Below are 20852 nucleotides of genomic sequence, written 5' to 3'. Positions count from 1 at the left end.
TCTACCTCGTGAATTTATGTACATTTTCCCAAACATGAATGGGATTGAGAATCATTGGATTGTCAGATTTTTTTCTTCCATGTCTTGGACCTGAAGTAGTGAATATATATTTTAGATCATAAGGTATTATATTTTAGGCTTCAATACACCTCCATGCACAAGGATAGTTTGCTGTCCATTGTTTAAGTGAGCACAGTTGTGCAGCCCAATAATACATCTTCATATGAGGTACTCTAGCTTTATGGTTTAAGTAGAGAACAGTCCATTTGACTCTTAAGGGCTTTCCATTCCAAATAAAGTTGGAAGAGCAGACCATTTATTTTATTTAAACTGTTGGATGGAATTGAAAATGGCCTGGAATAATTACATCAACCTCTGTAATATATTAATTTTGATTATGTTGACCCTACCTAAGATGGAGAACTCGCCCTATTTCTGTCTCTGAACATCAGATTCAATCTATGAAAGGAGAGTCATTTATTTTATATGCCTCCAGATTGCATGGTATTAATAGACCCAGGTATTTCATGTCTTTGTCCATTTCCACTGAAATCTACTTTATAAGCTTGATTTGTCATGATTACAAATGGGAATTATTTCAGTTTTCTCCCAATTCACTTTTAATCCTGATACAGCACCATGTGTCAAACATTAGTCAAATAAATGTCAGAGACTGTTCTGTTTCAGATAAAGTAAAATGTAATTTGTATACATTTGATGAAACCGTGGCCTATAAAACCAAACCATGGGCTGCAGTCATCTTGTCAATAGGCTGCTTACAGGTAAGGAACCCAATGTCATTTGGGTGAACTAGAGAACTGATACTGTACACTGTTTGGTGTGGGGGTTCTGTAGGTGGCTTTTGGGTGAACTAGAGAACTGATACTGTACACTGGTTGGTGTGGGGGGTCTGTAGGTGGCTTTTGGGTGAACTAGAGAACTGATACTGTACACTGGTTGGTGTGGGGGTCTGTAGGTGGCTTTTGGGTGAACTAGAGAACTGATACTGTACACTGGTTGGTGTGGGGGGTCTGTAGGTGGCTTTTGGGTGAACTAGAGAACTGATACTGTACACTGGTTGGTGTGGGGGTCTGTAGGTGGCTTTTGGGTGAACTAGAGAACTGATACTGTACACTGGTTGGTGTGGGGGGTCTGTAGGTGGCTTTTGACAGTTTCTTTGGATTCATCACCTCTTACTGATTGTTATAAAAAGTTTGGTCCAAAATGGATAATATTATATGAATATTATAAATTATAATGGCCAATTTGGGTGCAATCAATTAGCTTAACTTTTCAGAGATCAAATTACATTTCAACAAAACATTGTTACAGGAATGCTAATATCTGTTTCTAACTACCGAAACAATTTCGGAACAAACTGAGATGGCGAGTGTCATGGCTTGCAGTTGAGTGCATTTAGGGGTATGTCATTACAACCAATCATTAGCTACTGATTCTGAATCTGACTGTGCATTGAGCTTTATTTAGGTCAACTTCATCTTAATTCTGTTTATTATTACTGACCAACAACATTTAGTACTATATTTCAAATTCCTGTACATGCAAATGTATTTGGTAAGGTTATTCTGATTCTAATGAAAGGGCTATAATAGAACACAACTAGAAGCAGACACATGGTCAATTTCTACTGTGACCCCTTATCCTGTCCTGTCTCCTGTGTGTCCAGGTGTGTGGGGAGCTGCGTTACCGCCTCAGCCAGGCTCAGCTGAAGAGAGAGGAGGCAGAGAGGGAGCTCCGAGACTGCAGCTCCAAGACAACACGGCAGCTCCAGATGACTGAACAGGTGAGGAGGCCGGGCATGGCAGGGATAGTGAAAAAAGCCACAATCTTTTTATTGACTGTGTGCTGGTGTCACTTTTTATGCAGGAACGTTTTAGAAAATGTACTTTTCTCAGGTATTTGTGTAAAAGATAGGCAGCCCCTCTCAAGCAACTCTGAGTCTCAGTATGTTTGTTCTTTTTTGAGATTGATTTATTATTCATCCATATTTGCCACGTTGAAAACATGGGAATACTATTCCTTTTTTCAGGTTGGAGAACGTAGCATATTTGAGGTTGCATGGTGTTGCCTCTATTATTTACAGGCAAATATTATAGCGGAAAAGGGCGCGGGTGAAGTATTGCATATAACTCCCTCCGTCTCTCTCTCGCTGGGGGCAGGAAGTGGAGAAGCTGGGTGTGGAGCTGAGCGTCTGCCGGCAGCGTTTGGACCAGGCCCAGAGGGACGCGGGCCGACTGCAGGCGGAGGCTCTGAGCCTGACGGAGCGGCTGGGCCGAGCTGAGCACCAACTGCACCTCACCAGGTAACCCCTAATCCTATTATACATGCCACAACACCACCGTGCCCGCACCACCCTGCCCTGTTCTGTTCCGCTGCCGCCCGCCACTGCGCCAGTGCTCAGCCCCTCAGCGCCCAGCCCGGGCACCAGTCTGCGCCAGCTCCACAGTCAGGAAGCACCGTACCTTATATTAAACTCACTCAGACCGGCTGCTGTCTCCTCTCATACAGACCTTCGTTTCTCCTTATGTGCCAAGGGACAGGGGCTTGGGGTAGGGACCGAGACAGGGGACAGGGATAGCCGTATGGACGGAGGTAGTGGAGGAGACAGGGGACAGGGATAGCAGTATGGACAGAAACGGGACAGGGATAGCAGTATGGACGGGGACAGGGATAGGGGACAGGGATAGCAGTATGGACAGAGAGGGACAGGAATAGCATTATGGACAGGGATAGCCGTATGGACAGAGGTAGGGACAGGGATAGGGACAGGGATAGCCGTATGGACGGAGGTAGGGACAGGGATAGCCGTATGGACGGATGGACAGGGATAGGTAGGGGGACAGGGATAGCCGTATGGACGGAGGTATGGGACAGGGATAGCCGTATGGACGGAGGTAGGGACAGGGATAGCCGTATGGACGGAGGTAGGGACAGGGATAGCCGTATGGACGGAGGTAGGGACAGGGATAGCCGTATGGACGGAGGTAGGGACAGGGTATAGGACGGACGGGACGGATGGACAGGGATAGCAGGGACGGAGGTAGGGACAGGGATAGCCGTATGGACGGAGGTAGGGACAGGGATAGCCGTATGGACGGAGGTAGGGACAGGGATAGCCGTATGGACGGAGGTAGGGACAGGGATAGGGATAGCAGTATGGACGGAGGTAGGGACAGGGTGATAGCAGTATGGATACTGGGGACAGGGATAGCAGTATGGAGAGAGACAGGGGACAGGGATAGCAGTATGGAGAGAGACGGGGAACAGGGATCGCAGTAGGGACAGAGGTAGGGACAGGAATAGCATTATGGACAGAGGTAGGGACAGGAATAGCATTATGGACAGAGGTAGGGACAGAGACGGGGGACAGGGATAGCAGTATGGACAGAGGTAAGGATAGCAGTATGGACAGAGGTAGGGACGGGGACAGGGATAGCAGTAAGGACAGACTGGGGACAGGGATAGCAGTAGGGACAGGGATAGCAGGAGGGACAGGGATAGGTAGGGACAGAGGTAGGGACTGGGGACAGGAATAGGATAGCAGTATGGACAGGATAGCAGTAGGGACAGGGAGACTGGGGACAGGGATAGCAGTAGGGACAGGGATAGCAGTATGGACAGAGGTAGGGGGACAGGGATAGCAGTATGGACAGAAACAGGGGACAGGGATAGCAGTAGGGACAGGGATACAGGGGACAGGGATAGCAGTAGGGACAGAGGTAGGGACGGGGACAGGGATAGCAGTATGGACAGAGGTAGGGGACAGGGATAGCAGTAGGGACAGGGATAGCAGTATGGACAGAGGTAGGGATGGGGACAGGGATAGCAGTAAGGACAGACGGGGGACAGGGATAGCAGTAGGGACAGGGATAGCAGTAGGGACAGGGATAGCAGTAGGGACAGAGGTAGGGACGGGGACAGGAATAGCAGTAGGGACAGAGACGGGGGACAGAGATAGCAGTATGGAAAGGGATATGCTGTTTTCTCTTCATTCACAATGTGTAGCAATCTATCGATGATGTTGATAAAAATAAACCTGTTTCAATAGCAACTGATGTTTGTCTTACATTGGCAATGGCACACACACTGTCTAGATGTTTTACCAGCTCATAAAAGGAATCAGGCTGTAGCTACAGTATGTTCTTTCTATTTCTGCATTCCAAAAACTATAAGCCAATTTACAAGTTAATACAAAAATGTGTTAAAAATATTTTGGGGGGAATATTCTAGCAGCTGCTGTCATCGTGACATCTAGTTTTTTAAATGCAACTTTCCTTGGACCACCATAAAGTATTTTTGGAGCATTTGCTCATCGTTCCAGCTCCACCTACATACAGTATGCTACATTCCATCCTCTTTACAATAGACTAGAAGATTTACAAGTCTTTTCGTTAGCTCAAAATGGCGTGTAGCAGTGGATAGCAGCAGCCGACAGTTTCTGCTTCCTTTGTTTCTCCTCCGTGTGGCACTGGGTCGGCTGGCGGTCAGCGGCAGATTGGCCCTGCTGGCACCTGCCTGTGCCCTGTGCCCGTCCGCCCAGCACACGGCGGGTAGGATCAGCGCCTCTCTCTCCTTCCGATGGCCTGCCAGCCGCTCAGTTCAGTCTCCTCCTCCCGCCACCTCCTCACCCCCGGCCGAGGTGTTAGATCAGAGCCAGGCACAGATGTGCCCCGCTGCCATGCAGAGGAGAGACAGAGTGGTACAGAGTGAACCGTGGTCTCATCCCCTGTCCGACGCTGTGGAGCTCTGATCTGTCTTTAAGTGGGCTTGTCTAATCCAGACAGCTGTGGAGATGGACGTGATGCTCCACCATGTGTGTCTTTCTGACTACTGTACGGTGGTGCACTGAGACCTCTGGTGCTTTCCTCTGTCATACAGCAAGCTTCTGTGATCTAGCGAGAAGTACGGTCAACCTGTGCTCCATCTATCAGAGTTTCCTGTTAGCTCCTTCCTTCTGTTGTAAAAGCTGAGATGACCTGAACAAGAAGGATGGTTGGTATTCTCCAGTCTGGCCTTACTTTGGCTCACTAGTCTGCTCAAGGAGAGGCCTAAACACAGAACACTGAAGGCAACGAAAGCCTCCATTCTACTCTTCTTATGAGGAAGAACAACATTCAACATTGTTGCTTTTCATTGAACTGGCCCTTTAAGTGAGCCAGTGACCAGTGCAGCCAGCCGTTGGCAGTGGAGGGCTTTTTGTTAGGCAGGGGGTGTTTATGTGAACTACAGGGGGAGGTTGGCGAGAGAGGGCCAGCAACGGAGCACAGATGCAGCAGACATCTGTCCATGGCCACACTCCTCCTTCAGGCCAATCTAACAGGCCGCTCTCTCTTTCTCCCCTAACGCAAACTCTACCACACTACAGACACAAATCCATCTAAATCCCTTTCGGGGGTGGTCTCTGTGAGTGTCAGTCAGTGCGGCGCCCCCGCTGTTCACTTTGGGAGGTACGGGGCCTTTGTAGAGGGGGACGCCCTCTCTGTGTCACTTCCAGGGGAAGAGGGGGCTGGAAGGCAGGCATCTGTGTGACCAGGCTTCTGAGACGGGCCTTTGATTCATGCTTTTTGTGTGTCTTCATCTCACGGGCTGAATGATCACAGCTCCCCTTGAAATGGGGGGGGACATGAAGCACTTTTTGCCTTTTGTTTGTTTTTTGGGAGCTCTCTTCTTTCCACACACACACACACACACACACACACACACACACACACACACACAGAGAGCACCCCCCAGGCCCTGTGGTGGATGGCACTGAAAATGAGCCCCCCGTCAGCTCCAGCATTGGATCATCAGCCAGCTGTGCGTTGGGCAGCTGAGGATATGTCCTAATCCCCCCCACTCTGTTCAGCTCCTTCTGACGCCTTTGAGCCCGGGCTTTAGTCCCATTGTTTGTTGGTTTGTTTGCTCCTGTCTTTTTGTCGTTCCCCTCCCTCTCCCCTTCCCTCCTCTGCTCTACTCAGGGGACCCAATAGGGCGAAACAAAAAAACATGCCTAAAAATTAAACAGCATTCTTTCATTCCCATCACTTGCCAGATATTCAAAACCTCAAAATGTCCACTTTGTGTTTGGTGGCAATGCTCTATACTGAGGCTTGGAAGGGAAATAGGCTTTCATCCACATTTCATCCACATGAAATTCTGCATCCATTTTAATGATGGTGTTTGAGAACTGTCGTTGGCAATGTGGGGCCCAAAGTTTGGATAGATTGATAAGCATGTCCCTGCTCGAAGGAGGAACCTGCAGGCGTAGACATACACATCAAACTCCCAAATACTAATGATGCCTCTGTCAAAGCAAACCCAGACAAGCCTTCCATCTGTTTGTGGTGAACGGATGGACAGAACATTCTAGATACATCACAATACTCCCAAAGAAGGAATGGTCATCTGGCCAGTTCACTTGGTAGATCAGTGTTTGTGTGGATGAATTGATGAGGCAACTACGTGACTGTGTGGTTCCGTGTACCTTGACCATTCTGTTCCTTTGCTGCCAGTCTGCCACAGACATAGCGATAGTATTCACCTATTTCAGATGGCTGACTGTACCTGGGTCCTGTTCAAATTAACGCTACAGTAGTGAGAATAACATAGACATTTGAACCCACAGGCATTGCAAGGACATTCATTCGCTGGCTCGGTTTGGTTCTGATATTTTCAATGACCTTTTCCATTGAGTTGGATGTGGCAATTGATATGACAGACACCTTCGATACACTATGAACTGTCTGAGAGTCCCCCCTCTCCTTCATGTGGCCTTTCACCCACACAGCAGCAGGGAACCATTTGGGCTACAGAAACAAAGCTGCGACCACCACTGTGCCTGGGATCAAAAGTTTATCATTTGATCTCAAAATTCCATTAAACACGACACGCTTCTCTGCCCTCCCTATTTCTGTTTTTCACTCTTGCTCTCTCTCCTGTTAGTGCAGAGAGGGGGAAACAGGCCCTGAAAGGGTGGGAATCTGAAAATGAATAAAATAGTGAGCAGATGCAGCTAGATGCCAGAGGGAGATTTATGTGGAGAATCAAACTGCTGCAAACCAAGTCAGTGGGAGGTGGTTGTACAATCAGAGGCAGGATAAAAGAGCCAGTGGCACACAGGCCTCGCTCTTGTCAAAGTAGTAGTAATGAAATCTCGTCCGCTGAGCCTGCTGCCAGCCGAGAGAACCTGTGTTAGCACTTTGGGGTAAGCGCAGGCGCCGGCGCTGCCAGGTAGGAGGGCAGGCACTGAGCGGGAGCTGGGCGGCAGCCATCTTGTTCGGTAGCAGATGGCGGCAAGGCTGGCAGGGGAGGGGCTGCTTAGCAGAACTAATCAGACAGTAACGGATAGGGCAGCTGGGAAGGCTGGCGGCCAGGCGGGAGTGTGCAGGGGAACCGCAGAGTGTCATGATGTTGACAGTGGTGTGCCCATTGGCCTGGGATGAGACCTTGCCGTGTCTTCTCGCCTCGCTGTTGGGTGCCCCTCTCCCTGCCACCGTGCCTCGGCCAGCCCGGCCCTCTCACGTGTCAAGGTACAGAGACCAACCTGCTCCAGAGAACGTGTCTCTTCCCCCCTCTCTTTTTATAACCTTTGCGAGGAAGGTACAGAGGGCATCACAGCTATTTGTTGGGATATTGAGTCAGGTTTTAGGATGTGCCTCATGTCAAGTCAACTGTTTATAGGTGCTACAGTATAACCACAAATAGAAATGGAAGATTCATATTTCCATTTCCATTTTCCTTGTATTATTTGACTTCTGTACTGGTCACTGAATGCAGATGGAGTATATTGAATATGGTATTTTATGGGGTTTGGTGACGATGCTTTTTTTCCCTTGTTTTTTTTTTCTCGTCACAAAATAATTGGCTATTCTTTCAGAATCGAGCAAGGAAATTCCAATCACAGCCTTATCTTACATTTCAGAGTGTTTCTATAAAACATATACATTGTAATTAACACACACGTCTTGAAATTGGTGCTGACATAACCATACCTACTTTAATTCTTTAAATGTTTAAAATACATTTTTAGGAAGCATTTCATGGCAGGCAGCCTCCATTCAGGCCCAGACTTTCTTTTGACCAAACACATGCATCTTCTAGTGACAAAGTATCAATGAACAGTACCACTCTTCCTCAGCAGATAGGGCAACAGTCCCTTTCCTGTGTTTCTATGCCACCGTCTCTCCATTCCCCATTCCTCCATCTCTTCATGTTGCCGGGTGGTACATAATAGAACGCTGAGAGTCCTCAGGCAAAATGGAGGCAAATCTGTCGGGTGCAACTGTTCCCGCTCGGGCCAACTCTGTCCAGAGAGAGTGCCCTACTTACTGTTTCTGGAAGATGGGTTACCATCCCTGCTTCCCTCCTCTCACCAAGACACAGGCACAGTCTTCCTTCCATTTACTCCCTGGTCAATATCTCTCTTCTATCATGTGGAGCAGGTAGATAGAATCTGCGTTGTTACAGGTACAGCTATTCGCTACATACTCTTTAAATACAGCTAGAATACACTTATTTAGTTCAATTATTTACATGATTTTGTTGTTAGTGTACATCTAACGGTTACACTCTAACCCCACAGTTGAAATTCCTCAGAATATGTTATAAATATGCAATATTATGCATCAGATCCTAAAGGTTTAATAGAGAGCAAGCAAGTTATGTGATGCAAGTTTTGCCATTTTTAGATCCATTTTCCTCAACATTTGCCTTGTCACATGCGCTGAATACAACAAGAGTAGATGGTACCGTGAAATGCTTACTTGTACGAACCCTTTCCTAACAATGCAGAGTTAAAGAAAAATTTGCAAAATACAAAGATGAAATAGTAACACAATAGAATAACGAGGCTATATACAAGGAGTACCGGTACCGAGTCATTAAGGTAATATGTACATGTAGGTAGGGGTAAAAGTGACTAAGCAATCAGGATAGATAATAAACAGAGTAGCAGCAGCGTGTGTGGCATCAATATGCGTGTGTGTGCTGGAGTGTCAGTGTAGTATGTGTGGGTAAAGTCCAGTCAGTGTGCATAGAGCCGGTGCAAGAGCGTCAGTACAAAAAAATAGGGCAAACAAACCTGCCAAGAGAGGGCCGCCCACCAAAACTCACGGACCAGGCAAGAGGGCATTAATCAGAGAGGCAACAAAGAGACCAAAGATAACCCTGAAGGAGCTGCAAAGCTCCACAGTGGAGATTGGACTGGACTATCTGTCCATAGAACCACTTTAAGCCAGAGCTGGGCTTTACGGAAGAGTGGCCAGAAAAAAGCCATTGCTAGAAGAAAAAAATAAGCAAACACGTTTGGTGTTCGCCAAAAAGCATGTGGGAGACTCCCCAAACATATGGAAGAAGGTACTTTGGTTAGATTGAGCTTTTTGGCCATCAAAGAAAAAGCTATGTCTGGCACAAACCCAACACCTCTCATCACCCCGAGGATAACATCCCCACAGTGAAGCATGGTGGTGGCAACAGCATGCTGTGGGTATGTTTTTCATCGGCAGGGACTGGGAAACTGGTCAGATTTGAAACAATGATGGATGGTGCTAAATACAGGGAAATTCTTGAGAAACTTTTTTCAGTGTTCCAGAGATTTGAGACTGGGACAGAGGTTCACCTTCCAGCAGGACAATGACCCTAAGCATATTGCTAAAGCAACACTCGAGTGGTTTAACGGGAAACATTTACATGTCTTGGAATGGCCTAGTCAAAGCCCAGACCTCAATTCAATTGAGAATCTGTTGTATGACTTAAAGATTGTTGTATAAGATTGTTGTAGCTGGAGCAGTTTTGCCTTGAAGAATGGGCAAAAATCCCAGTGGCTAGATGTGCCAAGCTTATAGAGACATACCCCCAGAGACTTACAGCTGTAATTGCTGCAAAAGGTGGCTCTACAAAGTATTGACTTTGGGGGGGGGGTGAATAGTTATGCACACTCAAGTGTTCAGTTTTTTTGTGTGTCTTATTTCTTGTTTGTTTCCCAATAAAAAATATTTTGCATCTTCAAAGTGGGAGGCATGTTGTGCAAATAAAATGATACAAACCTCCCCAAAATCCATTTTAATTCCAGGTTGTAAGGCAACAAAATAGGAAAAATGCCAAAGGGGGTGAATACTTTCACAAGCCACTGTAAGTGAAAGTCAAATTAAAAGCCACTTTTTTTTTTTGCTGGGGTCTCAGTACCGATGGGGTTAAAGGACACCTATGATCACTTTCTTGTAAGCGGAGAGAATTTCTGTATGGATGTCTGTGGTCTCATTTCAACAAAAAGGTGATAGTGTTGACGACCTCATGCATAAATAAGCCTGTTCATTTTAAATTTTGATATTAATTGCAACTCATCTCATGAAAATGCATTTGCCCTTTTATCATGTTATTTATTTTCGTTGGGTTCGGAAATAATAGGAATCCACTATGGGTTATGTAAAACTGTAACAATTTTACTCCATCTATACAAACATCCCATTTCATTCATTGAAATGGCACGATAAGATAAACAATTAGCACAATAGCACATCGAGTAAGCTACTGAGTGAAAGATTGCGGGAGCGAGACCAAAGACAGAAATAATATAGTTTCTCCCTCTGTGAAACGAGCTTGTAACACCTGTATTGTGACTTACACCCACATCATGACGCACTGCACCCCCACCCCCCCCGCCCCATTCCAAACTGGAGGGCCTCTGTCAGAGCCCAACCTGTGCCCCCTACCTGTTCCCCCTACGCTAACATAGAGGGTTGTTGCCATTCAACCCACCTCAGCGTCACACAAATCAACACCATTCTGTAACATAAAACACAGCCGCAGCTCTAATGGTCAGGAATCAAAAACCTTCTACAGAAGCAGTGGCCATTGAATGGAGGAAAACAAAGAGTGTGTTTAAACGCGACAGGAGATGGGAGCTGGAGGGTCGCGGGGGCTGTGCCCAACTCATCCCTCTCAGTACCACCTCTTTGTGTGGGCTCCTCTCTTTGTGATCAACTCCTGATGCCATCTGCTCTGTGTGGTACCGGCGCTGGGCTGATGGAGGGGAGCCCAGGCAAGGCCAGGACAGAAAGGGAGAGATTGAAAGAGAGAGAGGGAGGGAGAGAGGTTGTTCCTCTGGATAAAAGCACTGGCCACTGGGCCGCAAGGCTGAGAGAGCCACTGATGCTGCCTGCCACACAGACAGACAGGGCTATGTGAAGTCACAAAGATGATACCTCTTGGACTGTCTTTCAAATACACTCACTCTCCCCATTTCATCTTTCAACTCATTCTGTCTCGTGCACATATGTACACACACAAACCAAAAACAGCTGGGGCACTTATGCATTCCAGCATACTTGAGGCCAATGTGTGACATATAGTATCCCTCTGCAACTATATTTCCTGATGGGCCGCCTGGGGTGAGAATAGGCAACAACACATCCGACAAGCTGACTCTCAACACGGTGGCCCCTCAGGGATGTGTACTTAGTCCCCTCCGTTACTCTCTGTTCACCCATGACTAGGTGGCCACGCAGGCCATTAAGTTTGCAGACGACACAACGGTGGTAGACCTGATCACCAAAGACAATAAGACAGCATATATATATAGCAGGGGTGGGCAATTGGTCCCCCTTTTGAAGGCCCTCGGATCAAGCCCCCCCCATAAAAACTAAATTTGAGTCTTAACTTACTGTTGCAAGTTACAATAGTAGAATACACAATATACACATGATCGATACATTTTTTTAGATTGGTAAATTAGTCTAGCTATCTAAACTTAGTAATCCTGGTCAAATTACTGGCCGGGGGGCCCACATTGATTTTGTTATTGTTACTCACTCAGTATCGTATTAAAAAACTGCAAACATTTCTCTCCACCCTACTGTATGGCAAAATGTGTAGAATTTTCAGAAATTTACAGCTCATTTTCCTCTCTGCCCTATGGCAATGGAGTACAATTGCACGAAATGAGTTATAAAATTGGAAAATCTTCTCTCCACCCCATGGCAAAATGTGCAGAATTGCAGCAAACTTGCTTTAAAACTGCAACATTTTCTCTACGCCGCATGGAAAAGTGTGTAGACGTTCATGACATTACCACTAAAACACACAAAAAAACGTATCTCTGCTCTCAAGAAGGGGGCCGCTAAAATGTTTTGCTTGCAATGTAAGGGGTGGGGGGTATGGATGTGGGTATGCAAAGGATGCTGCATGTCATGAGGAGTTGTGATTTTTTTGTGGTCCCCACCTCCATCAAAGTTGCCCATTCCTGGCCTATAGGGAGGAGGTTAGAGACCTGTCAGTGTGGTTCCAGAACAACAGCCTCTCCTTCAACGTCAGCAAGACAAAGGAGCTGATCGTGGACTACAGGAAACGGGGGCCGAGCACGCCCCATTCACATTGACGTGGCTGTAGTGAGCTTAAAATTCCCAGTGTCCACATCACTAAGGACCTATCATGGTCCAAACACACCAACAAGGTAGTGAGGAGGGCACTGAAAAGATTTGGCATGGGCCGTCAGATCCTCAAAAAGTTCTAGAGCTGCATCACTGACAGCATCTTAACTGGCTGCATCACCGCTTGGTATGGCAACTGCTTGGCATTTGACCGTAAGGGGCTACAGAGGGTAGTGTGTAGAAATATTTAGGACTAAAACTTCTCCAGCTCCTTCAAGTTGGATGGGTTCTGCTGGTGTACAACAATCTTTAAGTCATACAACATATTCTCAATTGGATTGAGGTCTGGGCTTTGACTTGGCCATTCCAAGACATGTAAATGTTTCCCCTTAAACCACTCGGGTGTTGCTTTAGCAGTATGCTTTAGGGTCATTGTCCTGCTGGAAGGTGAACCTACGTCCCAGTCTCAAATCTCTGGAAGACTGAAAAAGGTTTCCCTCAAGAATTTCCCTGTATTTAGTGCCATCCATCATTCCTTCAATTCTGACCAGTTTCCCAGTCCCTGCCGATGGGGAAAAACATACCCACATCATAATGCTACTACTACCATGCTTCACTGTGGGGATGATGTTCTCGGTGTTGGGTTTGTGCCAGACATAGTGTTTTCCAAAAAGCTCAATTTTAGTCTCATCTGACCAGAGTACCTTCTTCCATATGTCTCCCACATGCCTTTTGCCGAACACCAAACGTGTTTGCTTATTTTTTTTCATCAAGCAATGGCTTTTTTTCTGGCCACTCTTCCATAAAGCCCAGCAATGTGGAGTGTACGGCTTAAAATGGTCCTATGGACAGATACTTCCATCTCCGCTGTGGAGCTACGCAGCTCCTTCAGGGTTATCTTTGGTCTCTTAGTTTCCTCTCTGATTAATGCCTTCCTTGCCTGGTCCGTCAGTTCTGGTGTGCGGCCCTCTCTTGGCAGGTTTGTTGTTGTGCCGTATTCTTTCTATTTTTTAATAATGGATTTAATGGTGCTCAGTGGGATGTTCAAAGTTTCGGATATTTTTTATAACCCTGCCCTGATCTGTACTTCTCCACAACTTTGTCCCTGACCTGTTTGGAGAGCTCCTTGGTGTTCATGGTGCCGCTTGCTTGGTGGTGCCCCTTGCTTAGTGGTGTTGCAGACTCTGGGGGGGCCTTTCGGAACAGGTGTGTGTGTGTATATATATATATATATATATGTATATATATGCTCAAAAAATAAAGGGAACACTTAAACAACACAATGTAACTCCAAGTCAATCACACTTCTGTGAAGTCAAACTGTCCACTTAGGAAGCAACACTGATTGACAATACATTTCACATGCTGTTGTGCAACTGGAATAGAGGTGGAAATTATAGGCAATTAGCAAGACACCCCCAATAAAGGAGTGGTTCTGCAGGTGGGGACCAGAGACCACTTCTGAGTTCCTATGCTTCCTGGCTGATGTTTTGGTCACTTTTGAATGCTGGCGGTGCTTTCACTCTAGTGGTAGCATGAGACCGAGTCTACAACCCACACAAGTGGCTCAGGTAGTGCAGCTCATCCAGGATGGCACATCAATGCGAGCTGTGGCAAGAAGGTTTGCTGTGTCTGTCAGCGTAGTGTCCAGAGCATGGAGGGGCTAGCAGGAGACAGGCCAGTACATCAGGAGACGTGGAGGAGGCCGTAGGAGGGCAACAACCCAGCAGCAGGACCGCTACCTCCGCCTTTGTGCAAGGAGGAGCAGGAGGAGCACTGCCAGAGGCCTGCAAAATGACCTCCAGCAGGCCACAAATGTGCATGTGTCTGCTCAAACGGTCAGAAACAGACTCCATGAGGGTGGTATGAGGGCCTGATGTCCATAGGTGGGGGTTGTGCTTACAGCCCAACACCGTGCAGGACGTTTTTCATTTGCCAGAGAACACCAAGATTGGCAAATTCGCCACTGGCGCACTGTGCTCTTCACAGATGAAAGCAGGTTCACACTGAGCACATGTGACAGACGTGACGGAGTCGGAGACGCCGTGGAGAACATTCTGCTGCCTGCAACATCCTCCAGCATGACCGGTTTGGCGGTGAGTCAGTCATGGTGTGGGGTGGCATTTCTTTGGGGGGCCGCACAGCCCTCCATGTGCTCGCCAGAGGTAGCCTGACTGCCATTAGGTACCGAGATGAGATCCTCAGACCCCTTGTGAGACCATATGCTGGTGCGGTTGGCCCTGGGTTCCTCCTAATGCAAGACAATGCTAGACCTCATGTGGCTGGAGTGTGTCAGCAGTTCCTGCAAGAGGAAAGCATTGATGCTATGGACTGGCCCGCCCGTTTCCCAGACCTGAATCCAATTGAGCACATCTGGGACATCATGTCTCGCTCCATTCTCCAACGCCACGTTGCACCACAGACTGTCCAGGAGTTGGCGGATGCTTTAGTCCAGGTCTGGGAGGAGATCCCTCAGGAGACCATCCGCCACCTCATCAGGAGCATGCCCAGGCGTTGTAGGGAGGTCATACAGGCACGTGGAGGCCACACACACTACTGAGCCTCATTTTGACTTGTTTTAAGGACATTATATCAAAGTTGGATCAGCCTGTAGAGAGTTTTTCCACTTTAATTTTGAGTGTGACTCCAAATCCAGACCTCCATGGGTTGTGATTTTGTTGTCAGCACATTCAACTATGTAAAGAAAAAAGTATTTAATATTTCATTCATTCAGATCTAGGATGTGTTATTTTAATGTTCCCTTTATTTTTTTGAGCAGTGATATATATATATATATATATGGACTTTAAGTGTTACATGATCTCAGTGTGTATTTTTTTGATATATATATATATATATATATATATATATATATATATATATATATATATATATATATATATATATATATATACTGAGATCATGTAACACTAAAGTCCATATATATATATATATATATATATATGGACTTTAAGTGTTATATATATATATATATGGACTTTAAGTGTTATATATATATATATGGACTTTAAGTGTTATATATATATATATATGGACTTTAAGTGTTACATGATCTCAGTGTATATATATATATATATATACACACTGAGATCATGTAACACTTAAAGTCCACCTGTGTGCTATCTATTTAACTAATTGTGACTTCTGAAGGTAATTGGTTGCACTAGATCTTATTTAGGGGCTTCATAGCAAAGGGGGTGAATACATATGCACACACCACTTTTCTGTTTTAAAAAAGAAAACATTTAAAGAAGTTATTTTTCACTTCACCAATTTGGACTATTTTGTGCATGTCCATCATGAAATCCAAATAAAATCCATTTAAATTACAGGTTGTAATGCAACAAAATAGGAAAAACACCAAGGGGAATGAATACTTTTGCAAGGCGCTGTATCTGCATATCCAGCCCTTTATATTTAGCCTCAAAATGAAGTGTTTTACCATGTTCTTTTCAGGACAACCAGGGCTACAAGTAGAACACAACAATTTTACATAAACAGTTGCATTCATTAGTTTTATTGACAAATGTTGACACCGCAAAAACCTGATTTAAAAAAATATGAATGTTTATTTTTTAAAGTCAGTGACAACTGTTTGGAGGTGACTTTTTCCACATTTTGTTGTTACAAAGTGGGATTAAAATGTTTTTAATTGTATTTTTTTTGTCAACGATCTACACAAAATACATGGAAGAAAAATGTTAACATTTTGTAAAACATTTCTGAACGATTAAACACTAATATATTGTGTCTTGATTAGATAAGTATTCAACCCCCAAATTCAATACATGTTAGAATCACCTTTTGGCAGCGATTTCTAGCTGTGAGTCTTTCTGGGTAAGTCTCAGAGCTTTGCACACCTGGATTGTGCAACATTTGCACATGATTCTTTTCAAAATTCTTCATGGTCTGTCAAGTTGGTTGTTGGTCATTGCTAGACAACCATTTTCAGGTCTTGCCATAGATTTTCAAGCAGATTTAAGTCAAAACTGTAACTCGGCCACTCAGGAACATTCGCATTAACATCTGCTAACCATGTCTATGTGACAAATACATTTTTATTTTATTTGATTCACCGTCTTGGTAAGCAACTCCCTTGTAGATTTTTAGGTTATTGTCCTGCTGAAAGGTGAATTCATCTCCCAGTGTCTGGTGGAAAGCAGACTGAACCAGATTTCTCTAGGACTTTGCCTTTGCTTAGCTACATTCTGTTTATTTTTTTTATCCTGAAAAACTCCCTAGTCCTTAACGATTACAAGCATACCTATAACTTGATGCAGCCTCCACTGCTTGAAAATATGGAGAGTGGTATTCAGTAATGTGTTGTATTGGATTTGCCCCAAACATAACACTTTGTATTCAGGACAAAAAGTTAACGGCTTTGTCACATTTTGCAATATTACTTTAGTGTCTTGATGCATGTTTTGGAATATTTTTCCTTTTCATTCTGTCAATAAGGTTAGTATTGTGGAGTTTTCCATAGAATTGAGGTCCGGGCTTTGTGATGGCCACTCCAACTTTGTTGTCCTTAAGCCATTTTGCCACAACTTTAGAAGTATGCTTGGTGTCATTGTCCATTTGGAAGACCCATTTGCGACCAAGCTTTAACTTCCTGACTGATGTCTTGAGATGTTGCTTCAAAATGTCCACATAATTTTCCTGCCTCATGATGCCATCTATTTTGTGAAGTGCACCAGTTCCTCCTGCAGCAAAGCACCCCCACAACATGATGCTGCCACGCCCGTGCTTCACGGTTGGGATGGTGTTCTTCGGCTTGCAAGCCTCCCCCTTTTTCTTCCAAACATAACGATGGTCATTATGGCTAAACAGTTATATTTTTGTTTCATCAGAATAGGACTCGTTTTACAGTGGATATAGATACTTTTGTACATGTTTCCTCCGGCATCTTCACAAGGTTGTTCTGGGATTGATTAGCATTTTTTTTGTACAGATGAACGTGGCACCTTCAGGTGCCACAATGATGAACCAGACTTTTGGAGGTCTACCATTTTTTTTCCTGAGGTCTTTGCTGATTTCTTTTGATTTTCCCATGATGTCAAGCAAAGAGGCACTGAGTTTGAAGGAAGGCCTTGAAATATATACACAGGTACACCTCCAATTGACTCAAATGATGTCAATTAGCCTAACAGAAGCTTCTAAAGCCATGACATCATTTTCTGGAATTTTCCAAGCTGTTTAAGGGCACAGTCAACTTAGTATATGTAAACTTCTGACCCACTGGAATTGTGATACAGTGAATTATAAATTAAATAATCTGTCTGTAAACAATTGTTGGAAAAATGACTTGTGTCATGCACAAAGTAGATGTCCTAACCGACTTGCCAAAACTATAGTTTGTTAACAAGAAATTTGTTGAGTGGTTGAAAAATGAGTTTTAATTAATGACTCCTACCTATGTGTATGTAAACTTCTGACTTCAACTGTAATTCCACTTTGACATAATGGGGTATTGTGTGTAGGCCAGTGGCATTTTTTGTTTAATTTAATCCATTTTTAATTCAGGCTATAATGCAACAAAATGTGGAAGAAGTCAAGGAACTGTATGTGAGCTTACTACAGTATTATAAACACTATGTCCTGGGATTTCCTATGATCTTCTATGTAGAAGAACCCCTTACCTTCTAATGGCTCTTGTGTAGCTTTTGAGTGTCATAGCGCCCCGGGCCCTTTCGGGATTTGCCTCACAAACACCGCTCTATCTCAGCCCCGTTAATCACACAGACTAATGGTATCTACAGATGCAGAAGAAATAGAATAATCCAATGGTACAACCCATCAGTCTGTAGTTCAAAGTCTGTAGCTCGAACACAATGTTTTAAAGGGGCTGGAAGTCCAAAACGTGCCAGCGTTATGGTGGGACTCATTGGGTTAAGCTTTTAAGATTTGTTTAACTTTACAACCGTGAGAAGAAAAATAGTTTTACATTTGCAGAGGAGTGAAATATGTTTCTGCAAAAGAATGTGCACTCTCCCCCCGTGGGTTGTGAGTATGGGGGTGTGTGTAGCTGTCCTGAATCAGGGGAGTATTTGTTAAATTGGTGGCGACTGCATTTCGCTCTGCCCGTGACCTTGAGGGGGCTTTGCTGCTCCTTGAAGAAGAAAAGCAGAAGCTGGCGGTAAACAAAGTTCACTTCTGACAGATGGATTGAATGACAGAGAGGTTGCGGGTGCCAGAATAGCCCTGGCAGCGGAGGAAATGTTCAATGCGGTCCAACAGGAGAGGAGGTGTGAACAGGTGCAGGGCTGCTGAAGGAAGAGGGACCAGATGGAGAGAGCCAGAGCCAGTTTAGTTAAAGGAAAAAGGGTGGGAGGGAGAGCAAGGGAAGGGGGAGCGAGGAATGGAGGGGAATGAGAGAAAAAGGGATAGGAGCAGAGATAAGAGCCCCCAGGACGGAGAAGAGCGGAGGAGAGAGCGGAATAATGCACAGAGCAAACTGTGCTGTGCTATGTAAGTGATAGCCAGGCTAGAAGGGGCTGCTTTTGATATTTCTCTATCTTAGAGAGTGAGGGGGAGATGTGTTAGTTAGATTGAAGGACATGGGTGAATGGAGTGCAATTGACACACCAGCGGCTGAATAAATGTGTTAAAATATACAAGGTGTACTTTAAAGTGTGTCTGTGTGTGGATTCTGAACTTTATTCTTCCCTGAGCTGAGTACATGGTGTCATTAGACCACATTTCTTGCAAGCGCCCAATATGCCATAAATACCCCCAGTTGGCAGTGCCACACCAAATCAGCATTCATTCGTTCTCTTTATACTGTTATTCTTAGCCTCAGGAGCTATCTATTTAGAGATCATTTGACATCAATGTAAATGTATGAATGACGGGATGAATGAGAATAGTGAATGGCAACTGGTTCAGTATATGTTTTCCAGGTATATTGTAATTGCAATAGAGTATTGTTGTGATGAGTATTTCCAGTTTTCAGAGTTGGGTAAGTCATTGAATGGATGAATTTGCTTGGGAACATGCTATCTGTGTTGCACTGAGCACTGCTATATGGCTACTGTTATCACATATTGTTTATTTGTTCTGTTTTGGGCTGGGTGGGAACATCAGGCCTACTGTGCTCATTGAATACTGCTTCTATTCCTCCTATTCAAAACAATCCTAGTTCCACATGTACTATACCATGTTTTTCAGTTTAGATTTTCACTGTAAAAGTGTAGAATTTGATGTTATCTAAGTTGACCAACATGTTCACAAAGTTAGTCTTGAGAGAGGTTGACGCATTATCACACTAAACAGTAGCTGGTGTTGCCAAGCAGCTGACTCCAATTTGCGCTCGTTTTAGGAACCGTAGCATTTGGTCATTCCTGGCTGTGGATCATGGAGCACCGCGGGGTGCTGCAAACTCTGCGCTCGAATGGGCTGTGGTATTCCAAATCAAATGGGCAACAGCTTGACTAGTACCCACTTAGGCAGCCCTGGGCCCTCACTTAGTGCTCTAGCACCCAGGACCTAGCCACAGAGCCTGGTGCTGGGACGGGATAGTGTAGTTCCCCCTATCAGGCTGGTCGACCCTGCCCTGCCTCCTGACTGACTCACTGACCATTAGGCCTCGCTCACTCACGTAATTATAGCCAGTGAGCAAACAGAAAGTGACCCTGGACTGAGAGATATGGAACTGTGAGAAATCTCTGTTAGGGGAGTTCTAGGCGGTTGCTCTCTATGTAGGGTTGGAATACCGATGGAATGGGTCTCAAGTCATCCTAAATCAGGTTCAGAAAATGAGGCAATTTGTTTTGCAGCAAAATATTTCATTTTACACATGAAATCACATATTTAAAAACAACAAAAGATAGTAAATGATATTTATTATTAATTAGGTGGGTGCTTATATCTGTCCTATTTCACACATGTACAAGTGTGTATTATACGCATTTGTGAATTGGACATTTAGTTTTTTTTGCATATCCCAGCTCCACCTCAAACACCCTTGGAGAGTGGGGTCACGTCCAGTGTCAGCCATGATCAACGGCGACCCTGGAGCAATTCGGGTTAAGTGCCTTGCTCAAGGGATCATCGCCAGGTGTTTCATCTTGCCGGCTCGGGCATTCGAACTAGCAACTTTTTGGTTACTGGCCCAACACTCTAACCGCTACTTTACCTGCCGCCTAGGCCACATGTACATGTTATGTGCTGAAGTGCATCTCCGATATAAAAGCACTACTTACAATATATCATCATTTACTATCATATTGTACTATAGAAATGGAAATAAGGTTCAGGGGCATCTTCACTAGAGCTTCAGAAAGAACAAATCGAACTTCCGCTCTTTCGCTCTCTTCTGACCATGGCTCATCTTGGCCTTCTGGCTCAAAACTTCCAACTCTCGTCAGTCGTCATCAGTCCTCTCTGAAACTTTCTGGCCGGCTGTCTCATGCTAATTGGTGGATAAACACCACCGGTGCGAGGCTGGGAGGCTGGGGCCCCCCT

The 20852-nt window shown here is 45.0% G+C and overlaps 1 protein-coding gene across 1 annotated transcript in view; it reads left to right on the top strand.

Moving 5' to 3' along the window:
• The window catches only part of sdccag8 (SHH signaling and ciliogenesis regulator sdccag8), a 53853-nt gene that overhangs the window by 12263 nt on the left and 20738 nt on the right, over positions 1–20852 (top strand). The window contains exons 12-13 of the mRNA XM_024388201.2: positions 1688–1804; positions 2181–2323. Coding sequence (XP_024243969.1) covers positions 1688–1804; positions 2181–2323 — 260 coding nt within the window. The remainder of the gene's footprint in view (positions 1–1687; positions 1805–2180; positions 2324–20852) is intronic.

The sequence above is a fragment of the Oncorhynchus tshawytscha genome, linkage group LG25, assembly GCF_018296145.1.
Source record: "Oncorhynchus tshawytscha isolate Ot180627B linkage group LG25, Otsh_v2.0, whole genome shotgun sequence".
In the NCBI taxonomy this organism is placed as follows: domain Eukaryota; kingdom Metazoa; phylum Chordata; class Actinopteri; order Salmoniformes; family Salmonidae; genus Oncorhynchus; species Oncorhynchus tshawytscha.
Note: the sequence above shows the minus strand (reverse complement) of the source record. Positions and strands in the feature narration are given on the sequence as shown.